A 22,655-nucleotide genomic window follows, 5' to 3' on the forward strand; every position below is an offset into this window, starting at 1 on the left:
TGCCTCGCAAAAACATACCACAGACCCAAGAAAAACTCATCAAAACTGAGCAGTAAAGGCTTGATTGCACTTCATTCTGAGCCTTTTCATATAATAGGGCCTACGTGACGACTTCGATTTATTCAAATCCCAAATACGAATCGAGTGCTTTGGGGGTTAATTTCCCACACATGGCGAGGTTTCAAACAAAGCGGGTTCCAATCAGGACCAATTAACAATTTCATGCATCAATGCGCTTTTCAGTGCCATGGTAATTTTGCCAATAATATTCCTGTAATCTTTCTCGGCTCCCTGGGATTATACATCCCAGGAATGCTGGTTTTTTTTCGAAAGTTTTTTTCCCAACACAATATCAACCTGTACCCTCGCAGGTAGGCTCCATGCATAAAATAACAAATCTGTGAAAATTTTGACTCAATTGGTCATCGAAGATGCAAGAGAATAGTCAAAGAAAACCACCCTTCTTGCACGAATGTGTGTGCTTTCAAATGCCTAATAAAAGGTCTTAAAGTCATAGAAGCCGTTTCTCACAATGTCAGACCTACCAAGTCTCACGCATTAGGCGTGAGATTCACGCATGTTGGCTCTGTCTCACGCTCACACGCACAGCAACCATTTTCTCACGCATTGGGGCCAGACTGGAAATAAAAAAATTAACGACAATGCATTGCCAAATCTCGCTCGTGTGTACAAAAAACGCAATCTACAATGTTTGCACAATCTTCAGATTGCACGCAGTTTATCAGAATCATCAACTTGCTGCCGTACAAACAAAGCGCAAATTTGCACTCCCAGCAGGTTCAGCTAAAATTTGGCAGCGCAAAACGCTTATTGCGCACAAGTTTTTCCCGATTCGTTTAGCAAATTCGTTAAATACGCTCCACTAGCGAAGACACAACAGGCAGAAGAAGTGAGCAGAGGATTTTGGACATCATCTTTAGTCGATTTTATTTTTTATTTTGGGGGGAAATAATCTGACACAATCGTACCTCCACATTAACCATCAACATCTCCTGTGTACCTCATGTGAATTTTAATAATTCTGAACATGTTTTTGATGCATTTTGGAACACTTTTTTGTCCACAATTAAATTTCTGCATTCAAAAAAAAAAAAAAAAAAAAAGTTGGGCGGCGATTTCGAAAGGCCATATCTAAAACCGACAATTTTTCCGGGGGGGGGGGGGGGGGGGGGGTTGGTGGTGAGCTTTGAAAAATCTCACGCAAAGCTGGCCTCTTGACTTGGCATCTCTGCAATGTGTAATGCTATCAACAGCTCTCCATGGCTCGTTACCAAGTTTTTTTGGCTAAACATTATTTGATGTGATTACCAATAGTGTCCAGTGCCTTTACACTGACATAGAGAGAAATATGAAAAATTCACAAATGAAAACTTCATTAAATTCTTTCCAAATATGGACAAAATGATTGATTGGCTGTGCAAGCCAGCACCAGCAACAAAAACCTACCACAAAAACCACGTATTTGCAGGGCTTCAACATGGAATGGCGCCAGGCCAAGCTTGGCATAACATGAAGCTACGCTCTGCTGAACGCACTTTATTCGTTTAGGGCGTTTTCCCCTCCCACGCTTCGAAATAAAAATAATTACCAACGTATGTTTCCACGTGGAAAATACACAGACTATTCAAATAACTACGTGCAAACACCATATAGGAGTTTCAACATCATGAAACACTAGGACGACAACCAGCTTAAAAACAGTTATTTAAAATTCCTGTTCAGTACGTGTGGCTTCACCATTTTATTTCAAACCAGCTTATTGAGACGGTACATTAATAGTACATTTTAACAACATAATTTCTACATTTGTGTTTTCCGAAGCAAAGTTTTTATAGTCCAAATACAGCATTTGGCATGATAGACACAAACAGGAAAACTTCCTAAATCGACACTTGTTTCCGTTTTTATGAACTCCAACTAAATGATCTCAAATACTGCCACTTTCCAGTGTTTCCTGCAACTATACTTACATCCTAAGAGTCAGGTAACCGAAATATGCAGAAACACACATTCAAAAAAAATGCATAATGTGGAGCTTTCTTTTGTTATTTCCTTTGGCCGTGCACTAACAGTTTCCTATAGACTTTGTACACAAATTTCCTGGTGGATCAACCCGATCTTAAGAATGTCCATGTGGAGACCTTTTAATTTTTTTTTAATAAGACACAGAAAATGAACACAAATGTGCACATTATCACCAGGGGAACACACTAGAAACCCAGCCATATCCTAATTCTGACAAAAACCGAAGTTAAACTATGCTTCTCGCAAGTTTTCATAACAAATGCCAACTAAACATTTTGGACATGATAATTACAAAATTGAGACTTACCCAATTTAAAAAGGTTTTTGTTTGATAAGTTGAGACGAAATAAACAAACATACACACACAGATGTTTGTGCATTCTTTTAAAGACTGTGGACATTATTGGTAATTGTCAAAGACCAGTCTTCTCACTGGGTGTATCTCAACATATGCATAAAATAACAAACCTGTGAAAATTTGAGCTCAATCGGTCGTCGAAGTTACGAGATATTAATGAAAGAAAAAACACCCTTGTCACACGAAGTGCTTTTTGATGCTTGATTTCGAGACCTCAAGTTCTAAACTTGAGGTCTCGAAATCAAATTCGTGGAAAATTACTTCTTTCTCGAAAACTATGTCACTTCAGAGGGAGCTGTTTCTCACAATGTTTTATACTATCAACCTCTCCCCATTACTCGTAATCAAGAAAGGTTTTATGATAATAATTATTTTGAGTAATTACCAATAGTGTCCACTGCCTTTAAGCATTGCAAAAAAGCTACATAACAGTGTATTGATGAACCAGGCTGGGTTTTTATCAAGCTAGAGATTCTTCAGAAGGAAATTCACACTTGCAACCACCACGTACCAGGTACTTCCGTGAGGGCAAAAAAAAACAACAAAAAAACCACCAACCAGGAAATCAGATTGAAGTAGGAAGAAGTAGGAAGAAAATCATGCTTGGCTGTATAATACACATTCTGGTTTGAAGACCAATTTAGCTCTGCCAAACATTTGGATCTTGCAATCAAGAAGATTGTGGACAACAATCAGTGAGATATTTAGAATTACATTCAACATAATAGGGAGAAGTTTCGTAATAAGTGAGTTTTCAAATTTGCCCATCTGAATATGCAAAGATTGGTTTATTTTCAGGAAACTTTATGCAGAATCAGGGAGAATGCTAATTCCTCTAGAGTATAGAGGCTAGATTTGTCTGTGCTTGGCAAAATTGTTTACAAGCCAACCTTATAAAGTTTGACCTGCCAGGGGAAAATCAAATTTACTTCTTGATTAAAAAAAAAAAAAAAAACAGTCCCTGGGTATTACATGTACCTCTAGGATTGGAAAATATGCTTCAAGATCAATTCTTTATACAGTATAAACGACCTACAGTATCAGGTGATGAAGAGGAAACATGTATAATGATGCCACAGATAAATTTACAGCTAAGCTAAAATAAAAACCACAAAAAAAAAAAACAATCTAACCAAATCACAGACACATTTTCCCTCCTTAACCAAGGCTGGCCCAAACCCAAACCGTTTCGAAGTGCTTTGCATCGGGATAAAGAATATTACATGTATTTGTGTTTCAACAATACATTGCTGTGTGCTAAGCGTGTTACATTCCCCTGTACTTCCCCTTGTAAAAAAAAAAATCCCATATTCTTACTACTCGGGTAGGATTCCAACCCACAGCCTTTGCCATTCTAGAGAAAAGGTTTTACCACTAGACCACTGAGCTTGCAAAGAAATATTGTTAGCCCAACATTTACTATTGACCCAGATGAATTTTACTTGGGGTGGGGGGGGGGTAACAAACAAGTCTACTAACGATCTTTGAGAAAAGAAATACAAAATACCACCCTGACTGTTTCTAGAATTTAAATTCTTTGTATTTCTTCGCTGCTTTTCCGCTGTCTTGGTTCTGCTTCTTTCTCTTGTTCTGAAAAGAGGAAGAAGAGACAAAAAAATGTTATTGTTTAATGACGGAAAGAGAAATGAGAAGTGAATACACTAAATTAAAACCACAAACCACATGTGCGCATAATAAGTATGTTTAATCACCACTACAAAGACTTGCATACATAGGCCTACTTGCATATTTCTGTCGTTAACTATGAGGGAAATATACATGTACCAATTTGAACAATATTTAACGAGGGCGACCTATCCAGCACAATTTATCATTCACTCAGGACCCTCACATTTTCAACAAAATACTAGGCCTATTAAACTTGGGCAGAAATGGCATGAATAAAAAATAAAACCCCCCAAAATCATTTAAAAATTAAACAGTTCATTCATAATCAGACAGTTTTGATGGAAAATTTACATCTAGAAAAATAAATGTAAATAGATGGAATGGGAGTAATTTCATGCATTTTAAGCTGTAAAATTACCCTTTGTTCGAAACAAATTGCCAATTATAGAAATACAAATTATAGATAAAACAAAAACATCTGGCCAGAACACCAAGGGCGCACAATCAAGTTCATTGTAAAATTTGTAATATTGTATCACAGACATAAACAAATTATAAAACCATTACAAACAAATTACAAATCCAATATATTATCCTTTTCATGGTATTGATTGAGAGAGGGATTGTATTGATTCTAGGGTGTCAGGAATTGCGTGTTTTTTCCACTGATAGCTTATATCTATTCCTGATTCAGTAACTACTGAGAGAGAGAGAGAGAGAGAGAGAGAGAAAAAGAAATGATAAAAAATGCGCCAAAAACCCACAGCACCATATAGTATTCACATTTTCCAGGGGTCCTTTTCAGCAAGGGGCCCTACATGTACAAACCCTAACTGGAAAAAAACCCCATAAAACGAAACTATGAAAATAACAACAGATAGTGCATTTTCAATGATCTAATTCAACGCTCCCTTAAAATAAACCATAAATTATTGTGAAACGAGTCCCACAAAACCATGGCATATAAGGTACAAAAAGCCCACGCAGAGGTTAATCAGAGTGGAAAAAAACCCAACACAGGCATTCATGTAAGAAACATGGGATTTCTAAAGTGAAGTATAAATGTATCCAATTTACTTCACAAGGAAGTAACGGTCTAGTGATATTGCCAAAGGGGTATTGTAACCACAAAAATCCTTTCCCTGATTAAACATGCAGGTTTATTATTGCAAAATATAAATCAGAAAATTATCAACCACTTTTTTAAAACTCTGTGCGGTTTTGTTAAGGTTTTATATGGTGCTATTTCTGAAGGTCAACTACTTGAAAAGATACACGACAGATTTTTGAAACATGTAGCTGACTCAGCAGTTCTGATATTTGAAGTTTATTGTTCCATCATGGATCTGCCTTAAAAAGTGTATTTTCCTGTTTTAAACTGAGATTTGAGAAGTTATCAATGTTGCAAAAATTATTTGATGGTTAATTACCAATCAATAATTCAGCACTATGTATCAGGAGAGAAATAAAAACCCTAAAAAAACAAATTGGAATATATATACTCTTCTTAAAGCCAATCGTGTATCAATCCCTTTCAGAAGCAGTGACATAACATTATTACAGCAAGGTAAGAAACACACAAAAATCACAAAGGTAACATTGTAAGGTTTGCACACACAATTAATATATTGCAGCCTTCATCACAATATGCAAATAGTAAAAGCAGGTAAATCAAATCATACATTTATATGAATATTCAAAGTGTATGCAAATGATCATTGAATCTCAGAATAAATTCACATGAAATAAAACCACATTCTCAATATATACAAAGTATCAATGTTGTCCACGTTAGGTTTGCACACACAATACATGTGAAATTATTGCAAGCAACATCACAATATGCAAATGGTTAAAGCAGGTAAATCAAACCACAAATTAAATGAATATAGAAAGTGTATGCAAATGATCATTGAATCTCAGACGAAATCACATGAAGTAAAATCACATTTTCAATATTAGCATAGAATCAATGTTGTACAAATTAGATAATGCAACACAGCATAAAACATCAATAATTTCTTTCACCTCTGAAGGCCATTCTCAGCCATTATGTTTCCCCCTTGATTTTTCAAAAACAAACAACTAGTGTCAAATCATTGATTGATTTGCCACATCTCTTGAATCAACCAGAAGAGGGCAGTATACACACAAAAATACAAAGTAAAAGCAGACACCATAAAATTCGTTGGAGCCAAATATCTTTTACTGCTGTTTAGTACAACAAATAAAGCTTAGCACAGACACAGATTACCAGCTTACCTTTTGCTTAGCTGCATGCTCAGCCACCATGTCACTGAAGTCTTCCTTCTCAAGCTGACTCTGTTGCTCTCGTACTTGCTGCTCATATCTGAAACATTCAAAGAAAGAAATAGATGAGAGTGAGACTTCAGACGCATCTTACAATTTAGGAATTGTATTGGTTTCATTTTTTATCTTTGTCTTCTACAAAATCAAAGAGGGGTAACCTTGCAAAAATCTTAAAAAAATCTGTGAAGACTAGTCTTTGACAATTACCAATAGTGTCCAGTGTCTTTAATACCGACATTAAACAATACACAGGACCTACACCTTTACGTCCCATCTGAAGGGCAAAGTAATTATGAAGAAGAAGATTAAGTGTCTTGCTCAAAAACACTAGTATCAAGCGAAGTCCTGAAGTCTTTTATTATTTGAAAAAGAATTAACCACTTTCTCAACTACATTACTTCAGAGGGAGCCGTTTCTCACATTGTTTTATGCTATCAATAGCTCTCCATCGTTTGTAAAAATTTTTATGCTCACAATTATTTTATTACAACTACCAATAGCGTCCCGTGCCTTTAAGAGAGTCGGTATATACAAAACCAGAAACGTTTAAGTCATCAAAATAGATAAGATTTCTGAATAGACTGAAATTGACTTACTTGGCCGCCATTGCTGCTGTATCCAGATCCAGCTCGCTGGGGTCCAGGGTGATGGCCACACCCTCGGCAGTCCCTCCAACCTTCTTGGCCTACAGTAATCACAGGGTCCAACAGTCCAGTTTTAATATACTCAATTTGTACTCATGTTTTGAAACAAAATGGTCAGAAACTGTACAAATCAAAGTTTCAATAAACCTTTCTATTGCAGTGAGTTTTTGCCAACCAAGGTTGGAAGAGGATAGGAAGCCATAAATGCACAGTGAAACCAGATAGCCATTGTTTTTAATTGGTCCTTGGATATAGGAATATTTTACAGAGTACATCGGCTGACCTACATGTACACGATAGACTTTTTAGGCTATTTAGTCACAATTATTCTGATTTTTGTAAGGGAAACAAAGAATATCAGAAATCAGACTTAAGTATAAAGAAAATATCATGCCTAAATAAATGATACACAAAATTCAAAGTTAGTGATGAAATTGTTGGAAACAAAGCAACCAGTCATGTTTTGGTATTTTTCATTGAAAGGTTGCAAAACTGCTAAACTGTTTGCTTGCCATTGACAGGTGGTAAGAACAAAGCTCGAGATCTAAACTCTACTCACCGCTGATGTGTCGTAAACGTGGGCTGATCCCATCATGGCCCCGCCCACTGATGTTCGCGTCTCAGGGAGGATGGTGTACAGTGACGGGGTCTCGCCTCCCTGGTCCATGGCATCCTCGATCTTCCTCTTGCGGAGTTCGATCATCTCGGGTGTCTCCATGCCGGCTGGGATTGAGGTCAGGCCGCTGGGAGTGATCAAACCACTAGTAGTGAGGAAATGAAAAGGAGGGCATTGTTTAGTACATTGCTTTTAAAGATGCACCAGGGTTTTAAGAAAAAGAAAAAAAACCTTAATTTTGTTTTACTCTTTGCATGGTGGGAAAACAATCAAGGTTTGAACACTATGCAGTTATCCTTTGTTGAGTTGTAGTGGTTTTGAAAAGGACTTGTGGTGAAAGAACTTGATGTTTCGATTGGTGTTCTTGGACAGTCTTCAGAAGAAAAGCATGAGAACAGATAATCATCACTCTATCTTTTCAGAACTATCACCACTTAGTAGAGAAACAGTTACACAGTGGTGCTGCAAATGCTGGAAATTCCTATCTATGGATGCTCATAAAAAATGTGACCAGTTTCCAGTAGTGTTCAGTAGTCAGTGGTCATTTAATGATTCTTTACAAAATGCTTTTCTCCTTAGTTTCTCCAGCCGACTGCAGTCCGAGTTTGTCCCATGCTTCATTAGCTCAAGTCTCATTTATTTTGTACACAGATTTTGACCAGTGGTCACAAGTTTGTAGACCCCCCCTTGCATAGGCTGCGGATCACTGATGTCAATCAATGGAAACATACCATCGTGGCTCTAGTTTCTTAACTGTCTTCAGTGCACTGCTTCATCTCTACCGAAAAGAAGACATTACAACATGGTTGCCTCTTATCAACGACTTTTCCTCACAGGACATACAGAATCTACAGTGAGATGAGACTTACCCGTCTGCCGGCGTGATGAGACCCGTCTCATCTACCTCCCCATCCTCCTCCTCTTCGCTCTCTTCTTCGGAGGAAGATTCCTCTGACTCGCTCTCTAGCTCACCCCATCGGGTGTGGTCAACCTCTTCTTCTTCTTCTTCCTCCTGAAGACAAACAAACAATGAGAACAATAATATAGTTAGGTTTACGGTAACACCACGTAATGATGATCTCTAAAATGAGTTGGCGTGGTTCTGGAAAGAACCATAGGTTTCAACTCACGGTTTCTATCAGTATGCTCTGATCGTCTTGTGGACAACAAAAATGAATGGATGAGAGAAACATAGTATACAGGTCTTTAATGGCAGTGGACACTATTTGTAATTACTCAAAATAATTATCATCATAAAACCTTTCTTGGTGACGAGTAATTGGGAGAGGTTGATGGTATAAAACATTGTGAGAAACGGCTCCCTCTGAAGTGCAATAGTTTACGAGAAAGAAGTAATTATCCACGAATTTGATTTCAAGACCTCAGATTTAGAATTTGAGGTCTCGAAATCAACCATCTAAACGCACACAACTTCGTGTGACAAGGTTTTTTTTCCCCATTTTTATCTTGCAAGTTCGATGACGGATTGAGCTCAAATTTTCACAGGTTTGTTATTTTATGCATATGTTGAGATACACCAGACTGTGAAGGCTAGTCGTTGACAATTACTAACAGTGTCCACTGCCTTTAAGTCCATTGTCCAACAAAGAAGTTGTGTATTGAATATAGTAAATAAAAATAATAATTGCTAGTTCTTATACAGCAAATTTCACAATAACGTCTCAATGTGCTTTACATAAAAAGTGCCCTGGTCATTGGGCCAGTAACATTCCTTTATATCTCAGCTCCCTTGGGAGTAAACAGCCAGAGTAAACAGCTCTTAGCTGCCTTGGCACTCCAAAGGCTTTTTTCATACTCAATTTAAACCTCTACCCTCACAGGTCCCCATTTATATACCACTGAGTGAAGAGAAGCAATATTAGTAAAGTATCTTGCTCAAGAACACAAGTGCCATGACCGGGATTCAAACCCACAGTCTGATGACAATTTTTTTTTAACACCAGAACTTTTAATTTGATGCTCTAAACCACTCGGCCATGACACCAGATTAATTATGAAATGCTTTCAGAATAATTTGATTGAATACATTCCACCAAAATCTAAGAATCCAACATCCCAATCACGCACCCCAAAATTATTTCCAGCTTTAATATGGCTTTATTTGTTTTACCTTGAAATCTCCTGCATTGGTACCAAAGACATCTCCATACAATGGTTTACCCATTTCATCCACTGGGGGCTTACCCCATCCTCCAGCGTGATAACCGAAGGAGCAAGTCTGAAATCAGAATAATCAAATAAAGAAATGGTTATAGGAGTGATTGAGCACATTATATTTACGAGTGCTTTGCAGACAGTTATTTACTGTAAATAGACTCGGTACAAAATTTGGAGAAAACTAAGTACCTTTTAAATGTGGCCCTTATTTCAAAGAGTTGCTTAGCGACTGATTTTGTTCTTACTGTGTTATTTCCATTTCACAGCACTGTTAAAGGCATGTTAACCTTCCAGCAGTTACTGTAAGTAAAGAATGACGTAACAATACAAATTCATGGAGAATGTGCAAGCTGTCCCCTTAATTTTCTTGCTAACATGTGAAATATGTTTCCAGTTCACAGAGAAGTCAGACCTCCAGCTTTCTGGTATTGCTACCATTAATAATTCTGAAGGATTATGGGGTCTTTCTTACCTCTGGGATGGGTGCATTGAGCCCTGGAATCTTCAGATTAGGGTAGGAGGGTGGCGGCCCATACCTCTGCATTGCGATCAGCCATGGCGGTGGGTACTTCAAGGAATTCTGTGTGAAGAAAAATGTAACAGAATTTATTGCAAACTTTTGAAGTAGAGCACATAGTATGTATAAATTACGCCTTGGGACTCTGGATAAAAATGAACACGGCAATGGAATCAGACCCCAACATCTAGAAATTATGGCAGAAAAATGTTCACTACTTAAACATAATCACAATTATGCAAATAATGAAATGTCCCTATGAATGGCTACTACTGTTCATAGAGTTGTGAGCTTAAGAGTTAAAATTGCATCCAATTATTATTTTTTTCAATTAGAAATAGCTAAACTTGGATTTTAAGCTTGTGGAAACTTGCTGATTTTCAAAGGTGGGTTAAAAATGAAATCAGACTCCAACATCTCGAAAAAAGAACAGCAAAATGTTCATTACTTGTTAGCAACAGTAATTTTTAGTGATAAATTGATCATATGAACATATTAAATGTTTCCTTTTTTCTTTTACAAATGACAACCACCCAAAACAAGTCTAAATAGCACCCTCAAGAGTCCTGTTTCCCTTTCTGAAACTGTGTGGTCAAGCGGTCTATATTTTTCGTTTTACAACCATTTTTTCTACATGGTTTTAAAAATCATGTCTCTAGCGACATGTGAAAGAGTTAAGCAAAAACACTTTATAAAATATTAATTTAGAAAAGAAAGTTGAAGATGACAACAAAGAGAAGATGAAACTTTTTTTAAATTAAATGGAAAACCTGCTAAATTCAAAAGGGCACTATTAATTAGGAGTCAGATTAGAGATTAACTTACTGGACCGATGGGCATTCCTAGAGCCGTCTTGAGATCATCTGATAACTCTCCTGGCTTCTTCTCTTTCAGTCTCGTCTCAAACTCTTTCCCCTCGTAGTACAGGTCACCATGGATGGTCATCTTTGGTTTGGTTTGCCATCTGTTTCAAAAACAGAATCACGTATTAATATTAATTCATGGGTTGTGGCTTTGAATCCCAATCAAAAAATACGCCTGTGATTGTTTCATAGAATTCGTGAAAATACCAAGTATGTATACAGTGCTACAAACATCAGTGTAAGGGTCAAACCAAAATTAATATTCTTTATTCCTGATGCAAATTTAACATCTTAAAACACATATTAATAGTTAATCACTTCATGTACATATCTTCAAAACATCAAACTGTTCTCTATTTGACCACAAACATTGCTTAACAGTTTTCTTTGAAGCAAAGTTGAGCAGGATACAGTCACATGTGGGGTATGTGATATAGTACTCTAGCAGGTTCACTTATTCTGATAAGCAAAACTGGTATAAAATACAACAACTACACATGAATTAACACCTAAAAACTTAAGAATTTGTATTTTTATGGGGTGAAGGGTTCTCTATTGAGATAAATGCTACATACTTGAAGAAGGCGTCATGAAGTTTCTGGTAGTCGATATCAATCTTGCCCATCTTGGGCCGGACCTTTTGTCTCATCTTAGTCTTCATTGTCTGCTGCTCTTCCTGAAACAAACAAAACAAAAACAAAAATAATGTCACCAAATGCAAGACATTTCAAACTTTTTAAATTCTCAACCCTTACTAAGCATTCTACACTTACACAGCTAGCACAGAATATTGACACTTGCACAGTAAGGGAGAATGGTGATCGTAAGGGGAGAATTGTGATCGTCAGCTATAAACTTGCTAAGCACAGACAAATCTTGCTTGATTTTTGGGGTTGAACAAAGAATTGACTAGAGTGGGATTCAAACCAACGACCTCTGGATTAACGTGCATTAACGTGCCGACGTTAATCCGGAGGTCGTTGGTTCGAATCCCACTCTAGTCAATTCTTTGTTCAACCCCAAAAATCATTTCAAAATTTACCTAGTAAGTTTCCCTTGTGGTTTATATAAAAATCTTGCTTAACAGAAATGAATTACCAGCCAAAACTCCATTAAGTTTACTTTGTTGCAACTGGTGCCCCACTAATGTTTTGCTTAAAAGAAAAAGAAATTTACTAACAGTGTTTTCTGCTAAACAGCTTTTTGAAAGTGGGCTTAGAGTGAGAAGCGTCTTTTATTTAGTTGTTTACCTTTTCCTGCAGGGCTTGCCTCATCTCCATGATGCCAGTCCTCATGATGAACTCTGGCAGTTCAAAGGGGGGTTTCTCGATACCTCTCTTACCCTGTAGATACTTCCGCTTGAAACACCAATGTCTTGGCACTGGCACGGTGTTCCTGTAGGCCTGCAAATAGAAGTTGGTCAAATAAAAGCATGTGAGAAATAAACACAAGGTAGATTGAGGATAACGGGAACCTGGGATGTGTTTTGGCGGTCGTAACCAATAGCTGTTTCAATCATTAGCCAGTGATTAACCAAAACAGTTATGGTTACAACTGAGAAAACACTACCTCGGACAGTACCAGGCCAATACGCCTCAATGGGAGACTTTTGGACGGTCCTTTTTAGTGCGTATGCTCAGACATACTTGTGCAATACTAATGTGCCCGCAAGCTTAGAGCTGCAAAAAAGGACCGTTATGTCTGCTGCCACCAGCATGACAGTACAAGAAACAAAACAGAGACGGTTATTTACAATTGTTACAAGTGTAGAGACATAACAAAAGTAGGATGTAGAAGTGAGTTCAAATAATCTTGATACTCCCTTGTGGGAATTTGACGAGCTCCCTTGACGGGATGATCATCTAAATAAACCCTACTGTACAATCTGGAGCATTCTAAATGGTTTTCTCATGATGATTTTTGTGAAACTAAATTGTTGGCGTATTGGCCGAAATTTGTGCGTATCGGCATGCAATTGGAGAGTTTTGAGATGCTGGTGGCAGCAGACATAACGGTACTTTTTTGCAGCTCTAAGCGTGCGTGCACATTAGTATTGCACAAGTATGTCTGAGCATACGCACTAATGGCACGAACTGTGAAAAAAGGACCGTCCAAAAGTCTCCCATTGTATGTGCCTGATACGCTAGCTTTATGCATGGGGGAGAACCCCGTGTCCATTATTATTATTCAGGTTACCTTGAGATAGACAAGAAGCTTAGGGTCCCTGGCTGTGACGTCGTGCATCTCAACCACATCTGGTCTGTGTACAAGCTGCTTCAGCTCAGCCACACTCAGACGATTCATCTTGCGCATCTTCTTCTTGGACATCCTTGGACCGTCGTCATTGTTGTCCTAAAGTGGGCAAGAGTAAGCACAAAGTTTTTAAATGTTTGTTCGCTCTTTATCTAGTCGGTTGGACTGGTTTTTAAGAAATATAGTATCTCACAGGCATTGTGTCTTGACCCTTTTGAACTTGTTAAGATTTGCTTAGCAAGAAAATCATATTTTATTATCAGTTGATGTTGAAATAATGCAGTGTATCAACCAACTGAGAAAAAATAACCTTGCTCTTTGAAGAGAAATAAGTACAAGTTTAACACTTATTCTGTACAATTTTTGTATTTTGCAAAATTTGCGCAAAATAATGGAGCAACAGAACATGAGCAGTAATCCACTGAATAAAACTACACGTAGTATATTGCAAGTCAAACCATAGACTGATATATAGCTTAAGCCAGGTTCATACTTCCTGTGAATGCGATACGAATTTAGACATCTCAAATTCGCAACGGATAATTCGCATCAGTTATATTAAATGAATTGGCACGTATCATCTGACTTGTGCTCAACTCCTTCAAAACATTTGCTTCGCATTCACAGGGAAGTATGAATTGGGCTTAACTCCATCACTGAAATCCACCACTTTTGCTTCTCCTACCCTTTCCATGTCGGAGTCTGAATCTGAGTCGTCATCATCCGACGTCTTCTTAGGTTCATCTTTCTTCTTCTCTGGCTGTTTCTCCACCTTCACTTCTACTTTGCTCTCTGGCTTGGCTGGCTCAGACAACTGAGGACAAAATAATAAATCCATCAAAATAAAACAAATTTACTAAAATACAGGATCAGATAACTCTTCAACCAGATTTCTTAGTAAATAAATTTACAAGCCTTAACAAGCCTCGACTCTCCAGTTTCCAAAACAACAGTTGAGCAACAGAATTCTGTACCTTGAACGCCTCAAAGATTCTGCTGAACTGCCTGACGGCGGGGTCGCTCATGTTGATCGGCTCTGGGACGTACTCCACCTCTACCCCAGGGTCACTATCAACATCCTTGGCTTCAGACTGACCATGCTCAGCAGACTGCTTCTGTTCAGCTCTCTTGGCGGCATTCCTTCTCTTCTTCTTCTTCTTGCGTCTTTGATTTTTGGTCTTTGAAAGGAAAACACAAAATATTGATTTGATTAAAATAAAATACAGGAAGTGGTTAAGAGCAACAAACTTAACCGTCTACTTTCTTAATTTTGCTTCAAATTGTGAAAAGGATGGTAAAAAAATTGCAACCAACAAATTGTAATTTTCAGCAAACCTGTCGGAAGAAAGTTAGTTACTTTACCCTTTGCTTCCCGACTCAGTGCATTGAAGGGGTCAAAAGTTGGTATTCCTTACCAGTTTCTTGTTCTGTTGAGATGGGCCCTCGGAAGATGCTTCCTCAAAGCCTTCGTCATCTTCCTCTCGTTCAAGGTCCTCCTCTTCTTCTGCATCACGTTCCTCGGATTCAATTCGACGACCGTCAAACTCCAACGAGTCTGTAGAACGCATTACAATATGATAAATTATAAATTAATAAATTAAACTGAAATAATACTAAATCCTAATCCATAGTGTATCCCAAATCAGTCTTTTGATGCTTGCTCAGAAAAAAAAAAGGTTATGTATTTTAAATTGATTTGGGGTTGTAAAGAGCGGGAGCTAGAGCAGGATTTGAACCAACGACCTCACAACTTCGTGAAATTGGGCACTGATAGTTTTTTTGTGACATTTGAATCAAGTTCTGATAGAATTTGTCCCACAGTTTGACGAGAAGAACTATTAGAGACAAATGCTTTACCTCCTTCATTGGAAACTCCAAGCTCCTGAGCTCGGACGTTCTTGAAGGCAAGTACTTTCTCCAAGGCTTGGGGTAGTTCAATATCAGCTTTCATCTCATCTTCATCATCTGCTGAGGGAAAAGAGAATAAAGAAAATCAGTGGCTAGAACTGGACATACAGGTGGCATTCAGGAGATCTCATTTAAGAACTGAAAGCTCAAATTCTTTAAGGTCCAGTGAATGCAGCGAGTGCACTACATCCTGGGCCCAATTTCATAGAGCTGCTTGACGGCCAATTTTGTGTGATTCCCTTTTGTGTAGTGCTGCTGACTGCAAGCACACGAAAAGGCATGCTAATCTTTCGGTGCTCACTGTATGAAAATGAATGATGCAACAATGTAAACCCATGATGGAAATGCAAGTTTGCCCATAATTTCTTCGCCAACCTGCTATAGTTAGCACAAAAATTTGCTAACCAAATGCTTCAGTATCATTCAGTGTGCACAAAGTGTGTTCAGTCTAAAATAATTTACTATGCAAAAATGCTTGAAGAGATCGCTGCAGGACTGTGGTCGGTTCTGTAAGGCTTGCTTTAAAGTTTCAACCATTGTGCTCAACTTCTAGATGAAAGTGACTCCCGAGCAATGCATGCGAGTGCAACAAGGTTACGATACTTTTATCAATGAAATCCAGCAATACTTGAACAAGAATTATCTCTGTCGCGTTTCTGATGAGGCTTTTGAAGGGGAAAAAAGGTCCCACATTCAATGAGTTGGTATACTTGCCTTGGTCATCGTCTTGTCGAGATGGGCTGTCGATATCTTGATCTGATGTTCCTGGTGGTCCCATTCCCCTACTGGGTCCATGGTGACCTACTCCAGGGGGTCCTCCTGGTGGGCTTCTTTGACCCCTCTGAGGAGTCGGCAAAAGAGGAGCTGGAGAAAAATAAATAACAATAATAATACATTTCATAAGGGTAGTCGGGATATATAAGTGGTTTCTGTCCCTGCCTTTCAAAAAATGCTGCTTGAAAAATTTCTTTGCTCCGGTCACATCATTGTACATTTTAACTTTAAAAGTGATTTTGGATGATAACTTGTTTCTATAGAGCAGAACTTGTCTGCGCTCAGCAAGTTTTTGTGATTTACAGGATTAATGAAATTGGGACCTGGGCCCAATGTGGGCCTTCGGGCCCATTGTGGGCCCTGGGCCCAATTTCTTGGAGCTGCTTAGCGGTAAGCAAATATTGTGCTTACTCAAGCATAAATATTTGCTAAGGTGTAAGTGTATTGCACAAGTTAGCAAGAAAACTAGGAGGCCATATTGCGCGTTCAACATGAATTTGCATTGTGACGTCATTTATTTTTGTGGAGTAAGCACCAGAAGAGATGGAATCCGCACCGTAAGCACAAAATTGGCGTTGAGCAGCTTTATGAAACTGGACCCTGGTGACAGACTGAGTTAAACTGAATGACTTACATCTGTTCTTATGCTGCTGTCGTTCCTCTTCCGCCTCCTCCAGCTCCTGCTGGTGCAGCATGTCCTTCTGCTGTTGGACCTTCTCCTCCTCGTGCCGTTGCATCTCCACGGCGAGTTGCTGCTGACGTAGTAGCTCTGCCTCTTTGGCTTGCTCTTCTTCCCGCTTCTGCTTTTCCAACATCATCTGGAAACATTTCCAAAACATAAACAGTCTTAGACTTTGTCTACGAGTAAGATCCCTCTATCAGAGACTTATAAACAGCATAAATTTAGTAACTATGTTTTCTACAACAGAGACACAAACAAGAGGAGTCCAGCCAGAGAAAAACTTACCTGGCGTTGCTTCTCAGCCCTTTGCTGTTCTTCAAGCATCTTCTGTTGCTGAAGGACCTTCTGTCTCGTTTCCTCATCTTGGCGCAACTTCTCTTCCTGACGCTGCCTGATTCTTTCCTGCTGCTGCTGCAGCAGTCGCTGCTTCTCTCTCTCGATCAACTCCTGCTGCTCAGCCAGGACCCTCTCTTCAGCCTCCCTTTCCTTGGCTGCTAGCTCGGCTGCTGCTGCAAGCTGTTGGGCTTCTAGCTCAGCTTGCTTTGCGCGGTTGATCTCCTCTTGTCTTGCTGCAGCCTCTTGCTGTTGCTTTTCACGGAGTAGCTGCTCCTCTCGCTGGTGGATTTCTGCTTGCCTCCGCTTCTCCTCTTCCATCTGCTGAATAGCTTCTTGTTGCCTTCGTCGCTGCTGTTCCAGAGCCTGTTGCTGGTGTTGCTCCTCTATCAGTCGCTGCTCCTCCATCAGTCGCTGCTCTTCCATCAATCGCTGCTGTTCTAGAGCCTGTTGCTGGTGCTGCTCCTCTCTCAGTTGCTGCTCCTTCATCAGTCGCTGCTCCTCCATCAGTCGCTGCTGCTCCATGATAAGCTGCTGTTGCTTCTCCACCTCTTCTCTCTGTCGTTCCTCTTCCAGTAATCTGTGCTGCTCTGCAATCAGCTGCTGCTGGCGCTGTTCTTCAAGAATGCGTTGTTGTTCTGCAACAAGCTGCTGTCGTCTTTGATGCTCTAACATCTGCTGCTGTCTTTGCTGCTCTTCCAGTTCCTGCTGCTGCAGAAGTCGATGCTGTTCTTCAATCAGAACCTTTTGTCTCTCCTCTTCCAGCAACTTTTGCTGTTGACGTTGCTCTTCAATGGCCTGTAACTGTCGCTGGCGAATTTGATCTTCCATCATCTGCCTTTGACGCTCCTGTTCTTCAAGTTGCTGTTGATGGTGTCTCTCCTTTTCCTTCTGCTGCTCAATTATCAGCTGTCTTTCTTCTTCTTCTCGCTGCTTAAGACGTTGTTGCTCCAGAAGGCGGTGCTGTTCCAACAGCTGCTGTTGCTGCTGTTCTTGCAACAGCTGTTGATGGGCCTGGTCAGCTAGGGCCTGCTGTCGCTGCTGCTCTTCCAGCTGTTGAACTCGAAGCTGCTCATGAAGCTGTTGTTGCTGCTGCTGCGGCTGCTCCGCCAATCGCCGCCTTTGTTGCTCCTCAAATACCATCTGTTTCTGTTGTTCTAATATACTGTGCTGCTCTTGGAGCTGCTGCTGCCGTTGCTGCTCGGCCAGGATTTGCTGTTGATGTAATAACTGCTGCTGTTGTTGCTGCTGCTGGAACATCAGCTGCTGCTGCTGCTGTTGCTGGAGAAGCCCATGGGGTGGTGACATGCAAGGGGCTTCTTCCTGTGAACACAATATGTGTAATTTCAAATTTGTTAGACTAACACAGTTGATAGTGACCAAGCTTGTCTCCCTACAACAGATAAATGCAGGCATGTACATGAATAACAATGTGCTTGAGTAATTTGGAATCTCACCGCACAATGCATCTATGAAAACATTGAACCTTTAGGCAAAGTGCAATTCAGTGCACATGTGTGTACAATAATCAAAGATAAGATTAAATAATAAGTATAAAGTCAAACACTGGAAAGTTCATTGCTGACACTATGAGTCAATAGTTCCCGTCAGGAAAGTACAAATAGACATAAGAAATTGTACGTTTTGATTTATTTTTTCAAAATAAGGTTGTTCCAACCGAAATGGATGTAAGTCAGCCATCGGGTTCGGGATTAATAACATTATTTTTAAGAAAAGGTTTTTCTCAAGCATTTGTTGCATTAAAGCCCGATGACAACATGTAAAAATGCGCGCCATTTTGATAATAAGTCATATTGACGGGGGCCATTTTGATTACGTCATGCCGCCCTCCTAAATAACGGTCTTTGGAGGACACTGCTTTGGCATTTGGATATATAGAAGGAATCAATGATGTAAGGATTCATTTCTTGACTTACCTCTTGATGAGAACTACCAGGAGCCTCTTGGGGCTCAGTGTGACCTGGACAATAAAGAAGAAAACAAAGGTCATTATTCAAATAACATGTTCAAATTTCAGACTTTGAAAAAACACACATTTAAATTCAACTGAGTAGGAATTGGCTACGTTCCCATGTATAATGAATTAAAGTTTAAATTTAAATCTGAAATTGACTTGACTTTAATTTGAAGCCAGCAAATACTATGTGCATTATCATACGGTAATTTAAATTTACAATGTACATGCATAGCAGCTTTAGGAAGCAAAGAAAGTCTGACCGACTTGGGTCAGCTTCATCATACGCCAATTCTTTGAAGATTTTGCTCGCAATAGTGCTGGATAAAATTTTTCTCTGTAAACCAACATAAAATACAACTTCACTGCTAGTTTGACAAGTTGGTTTTTCTTCTTCTTGTGTTTTATGAGGCCAAACAAATATTTACCTTGACTTTGAAGCTCTTGATCTTGGTAGAACTTATACAGTCTTTCCACAAGATCATTTTTCAGCCCTGCAAGTATTTACAAAACAAAACAGACATGATAAGTTCAGACATCTCTGACTAAAAACATAGATTTTTGGATGGGATTTGTGAGGGATAAGGATGGAGAAGAGGACACAGTGAGTATGATTTGGATGTAGGGGTAGGGGAAGGGGTTGGGAAGGGGTTGGGAAGGGGTTGGGAAGGGGTTGGGAAGGGGTTGGGAAGGGGTTGGGAAGGGGTACAGGAAAGTAGGAGTTGGGTAATGTAGTGGTACAGAACGGTAAGAGCTGGGTAAGTTAGGGGTACATTTTGTACAGATAAGTAGGAGTGGTACAGGACAGTAGGAGCTGGTAAGTTAGGGGTACATTTTGTACAGAGAAGTAGGAGTTGGGTAATGTAGTGGTACAGAACGGTAAGAACTGGGTAAGTTAGGGGTACATTTTGTACAGAGAAGTAGAAGTTGGGTAATGTAGTGGTACAGAACGGTAAGAACTGGGTAAGTTAGGGGTACATTTTGTACAGAGAAGTAGAAGTTGGGTAATGTAGTGGTACAGAACGGTAAGAACTGGGTAAGTTAGGGGTACATTTTGTACAGAGAAGTAGAAGTTGGGTAATGTAGTGGTACAGAACGGTAAGAACTGGGTAAGTTAGGGGTACATTTTGTACAGAGAAGTAGAAGTTGGGTAATGTAGTGGTACAGAACGGTAAGAACTGGGTAAGTTAGGGGTACATTTTGTACAGAGAAGTAGAAGTTGGGTAATGTAGTGGTACAGAACGGTAAGAACTGGGTAAGTTAGGGGTACATTTTGTACAGAGAAGTAGAAGTTGGGTAATGTAGTGGTACAGAACGGTAAGAACTGGGTAAGTTAGGGGTACATTTTGTACAGAGAAGTAGGAGTGGTACAGGACAGTAGGAGCTGGTAAGTTAGGGGGTACATTTTGTACAGAGAAGTAGGAGTTGGGTAATGTAGTGGTACAGAACGGTAAGAACTGGGTAAGTTAGGGGTACATTTTGTACAGAGAAGTAGAAGTTGGGTAATGTAGTGGTACAGAACGGTAAGAACTGGGTAAGTTATGGTTACAGTTTTGTACAGAGAAGTAGGAATTGGGTAAGGTACATGTAGGGGTACAGGAAAGTAGGAGTTGTGTAAGGTAGTGATACAGGACAGTAGGCGTTGGCTAAGGTAGGGTTTTGGGTTTGCCCTGACCACTGGGTTGTGAAAACAACACTTTCACTTCACTTTGGGTTTTTTTGAGTTGCAGCCAAGCAGCAGATATATTTCTTATGAATTCCATCAAGTTTCCAAGTTTTACTAGACCATTTAGTGTATTAAAAAAAGAGTAATTATTGACATTTTTAAACCATTGTCCTTTCTGCATGTAAGATATTTTAGAAATCATATTAATAATAATAACAATTTAAAGTGAAAATATCAATTTATTTTTTGGTTGGTAAAGCATTTTTTCAACAGCTCAATTCAATTTGTTCAATCAGATAAAAGTAATGTTTACCTATAAATTCTAATATATTCAAGTATTAAACCACAAGGGAAACTGATTTGGTAAATTTTTATACAATTTGGAGTTTAACAAGACAAGCATGAGATGCTCACCGCATTACAAGTAAATTATTTCAGTGTTCACAAAACCTTGATTGTGCTCAGCGTGCTGAGTAAGTCAGTCAGGTTAGTCTATCGTAGCAGTTGATCGCTCATTCAAAGTAATAGTAAAGTTGTTGAGCGAACCTGGCAAACTAAATTTGATTTGATTTTTCCCACAAAAACGCTTTTGCAACAAATTCCAGCAGTTGGGCTATCTACAAATACATTAGCATTCAATTAAGAGTAATGTTTTGCAAGCAAATGGAATAAAGATAATACATGAAGTAATACAATATTATTATTATAATAACACAACATTTACATGCAAAGGCAAAATATAAATTACGGAAAACAAAACAAAAACCAACAAAGCACACATAGAAAAATTACTCCGGGTAAAGAGCAGAAGTTGGGGCTATCGTCTATGTTTGGTTCTTTTTTTCAGTGGAAAGAATCTTATCAAAATCAAGTTCAAGAATGTCTTTAGTTTGTTTAGGCTTAGCATAAAACTTATAATTGCTACCTACACTTTTTGCTAGGCTTTTTCATTTGAAAGAACAAAATTATATTTATAAATTATAAATCAACTATTTTATTTCATTAAAAAAAAAACGAATGACAAAAAAAGGCAAGTAGTGGCAGGACACAGCTACAGACACTCTTTTCGGCTCTCCTTGGCCCCACTTCTGTTTGGCCATGAAGGTAGAAATAGACGGAAAAGTTTCCGTATGGCGCCGCCACTTTTTCATTCGATATGAAATAATATAGTATCTAATTTACCTCAATGAGATATCCCTTTTTGTAAAAATAAGTGAAAAAGTGGTGGCGCCATACGGAAAGTTATCCAAATAGACCTCCATGGTTTGGCCAAGATCTGAATGATTCTTGGCCGCACAAAACACAGAAGTTGGGCTCTCCTCACACACTTAAGATTTAGGTCGAGTTGGTGTGGGGCGAGTTGAACGCCAGGCAAACTTAAAGCCTTTTTGGGGGCGAGTTAGTTTATAAATACTGTAGTTTACAAACACACCAACACCGGTTAACTTTTACTTGAGAGTGTTTGGGAAATAAAGTAACAAACCTGAAGTCCCAAGGCCCAGCTGCTGCAACCTTTCCCTAAGATCCACCACTCGAAGCTTCCTCAGCTCCGTTAAAGAAGGAGCCATATTTTGTCGTTGTTTGTTGTCATCTGAAGAAAAAAAAATACCACTGCTTGCGCGCAGACAACGTTTGCACAACGATAGCGGACGCACACACTACACACGCAATGCCATGCACGCCATGCGCTAAACAGACGGTCGAGTTTGCACAACCTGTTATTCAACACTTGTTATAACAGGGGCCGAGCTGCCCAACACATCTTGTAACGTACACGAAATAACAATGTCTCAATTGAGACGAAAGAGGGCGCCATACCACATTAACGGTCTTTTCTTTTTTCCCAATGTTTACCCTGTTCGTGCATGTTCCCTTAAAAATAAAAGTGATTAAAATGTCGCAT

General features: G+C 39.1%; 1 protein-coding gene across 2 annotated transcripts; it reads right to left on the bottom strand.

Annotated features, from left to right (window-relative positions):
- Nucleotides 1-1,492: 1,492 nt before the first annotated feature.
- On the bottom strand, nucleotides 1,493-22,424 carry LOC139946798 (uncharacterized). Of its 2 annotated transcripts, none has more exons than XM_071944511.1 (21): nucleotides 22,236-22,424; nucleotides 19,515-19,580; nucleotides 19,049-19,092; nucleotides 17,064-18,434; nucleotides 16,731-16,914; nucleotides 16,037-16,186; nucleotides 15,272-15,379; nucleotides 14,830-14,969; nucleotides 14,389-14,592; nucleotides 14,100-14,228; nucleotides 13,358-13,513; nucleotides 12,412-12,564; nucleotides 11,737-11,837; nucleotides 11,124-11,262; nucleotides 10,254-10,361; nucleotides 9,735-9,842; nucleotides 8,473-8,615; nucleotides 7,547-7,748; nucleotides 6,940-7,028; nucleotides 6,296-6,383; nucleotides 1,493-3,994 (listed from the first exon to the last, which is right to left on the bottom strand). In XM_071944511.1, exons 1-21 carry the CDS (start codon nucleotides 22,318-22,320, stop codon nucleotides 3,926-3,928), a joined length of 3,837 nt encoding a protein of 1,278 aa, XP_071800612.1. In that variant the 5' UTR covers nucleotides 22,321-22,424; the 3' UTR covers nucleotides 1,493-3,925. The 2 variants fall into 2 exon arrangements, with proteins under 2 accessions (XP_071800612.1, XP_071800603.1); XM_071944502.1 differs by having other exon boundaries at nucleotides 15,272-15,382.
- Between the last annotated feature and the right edge of the window lie 231 nt (nucleotides 22,425-22,655).

This window comes from Asterias amurensis, chromosome 1 (genome assembly GCF_032118995.1).
Source record: "Asterias amurensis chromosome 1, ASM3211899v1".
NCBI classification, from domain to species: Eukaryota; Metazoa; Echinodermata; class Asteroidea; order Forcipulatida; family Asteriidae; genus Asterias; species Asterias amurensis.

Bases quoted from the DNA above. Each gene is read 5' to 3' on its own strand.
- LOC139946798 (XM_071944502.1), bottom strand. From the start codon at position 22,320: ATGGCTCCTTCTTTAACGGAGCTGAGGAAGCTTCGAGTGGTGGATCTT. The intron at 16,187-16,730 runs GTAAGTCATTCA...ATTTTTCTCCAG, and splicing joins ACAGCAGCATAAGAACAGAT to CTCCTCTTTTGCCGACTCCT. The intron at 14,593-14,829 runs GTAAGGAATACC...TTCCTTTCAAAG, and splicing joins CTCAACAGAACAAGAAACTG to ACCAAAAATCAAAGACGCAA.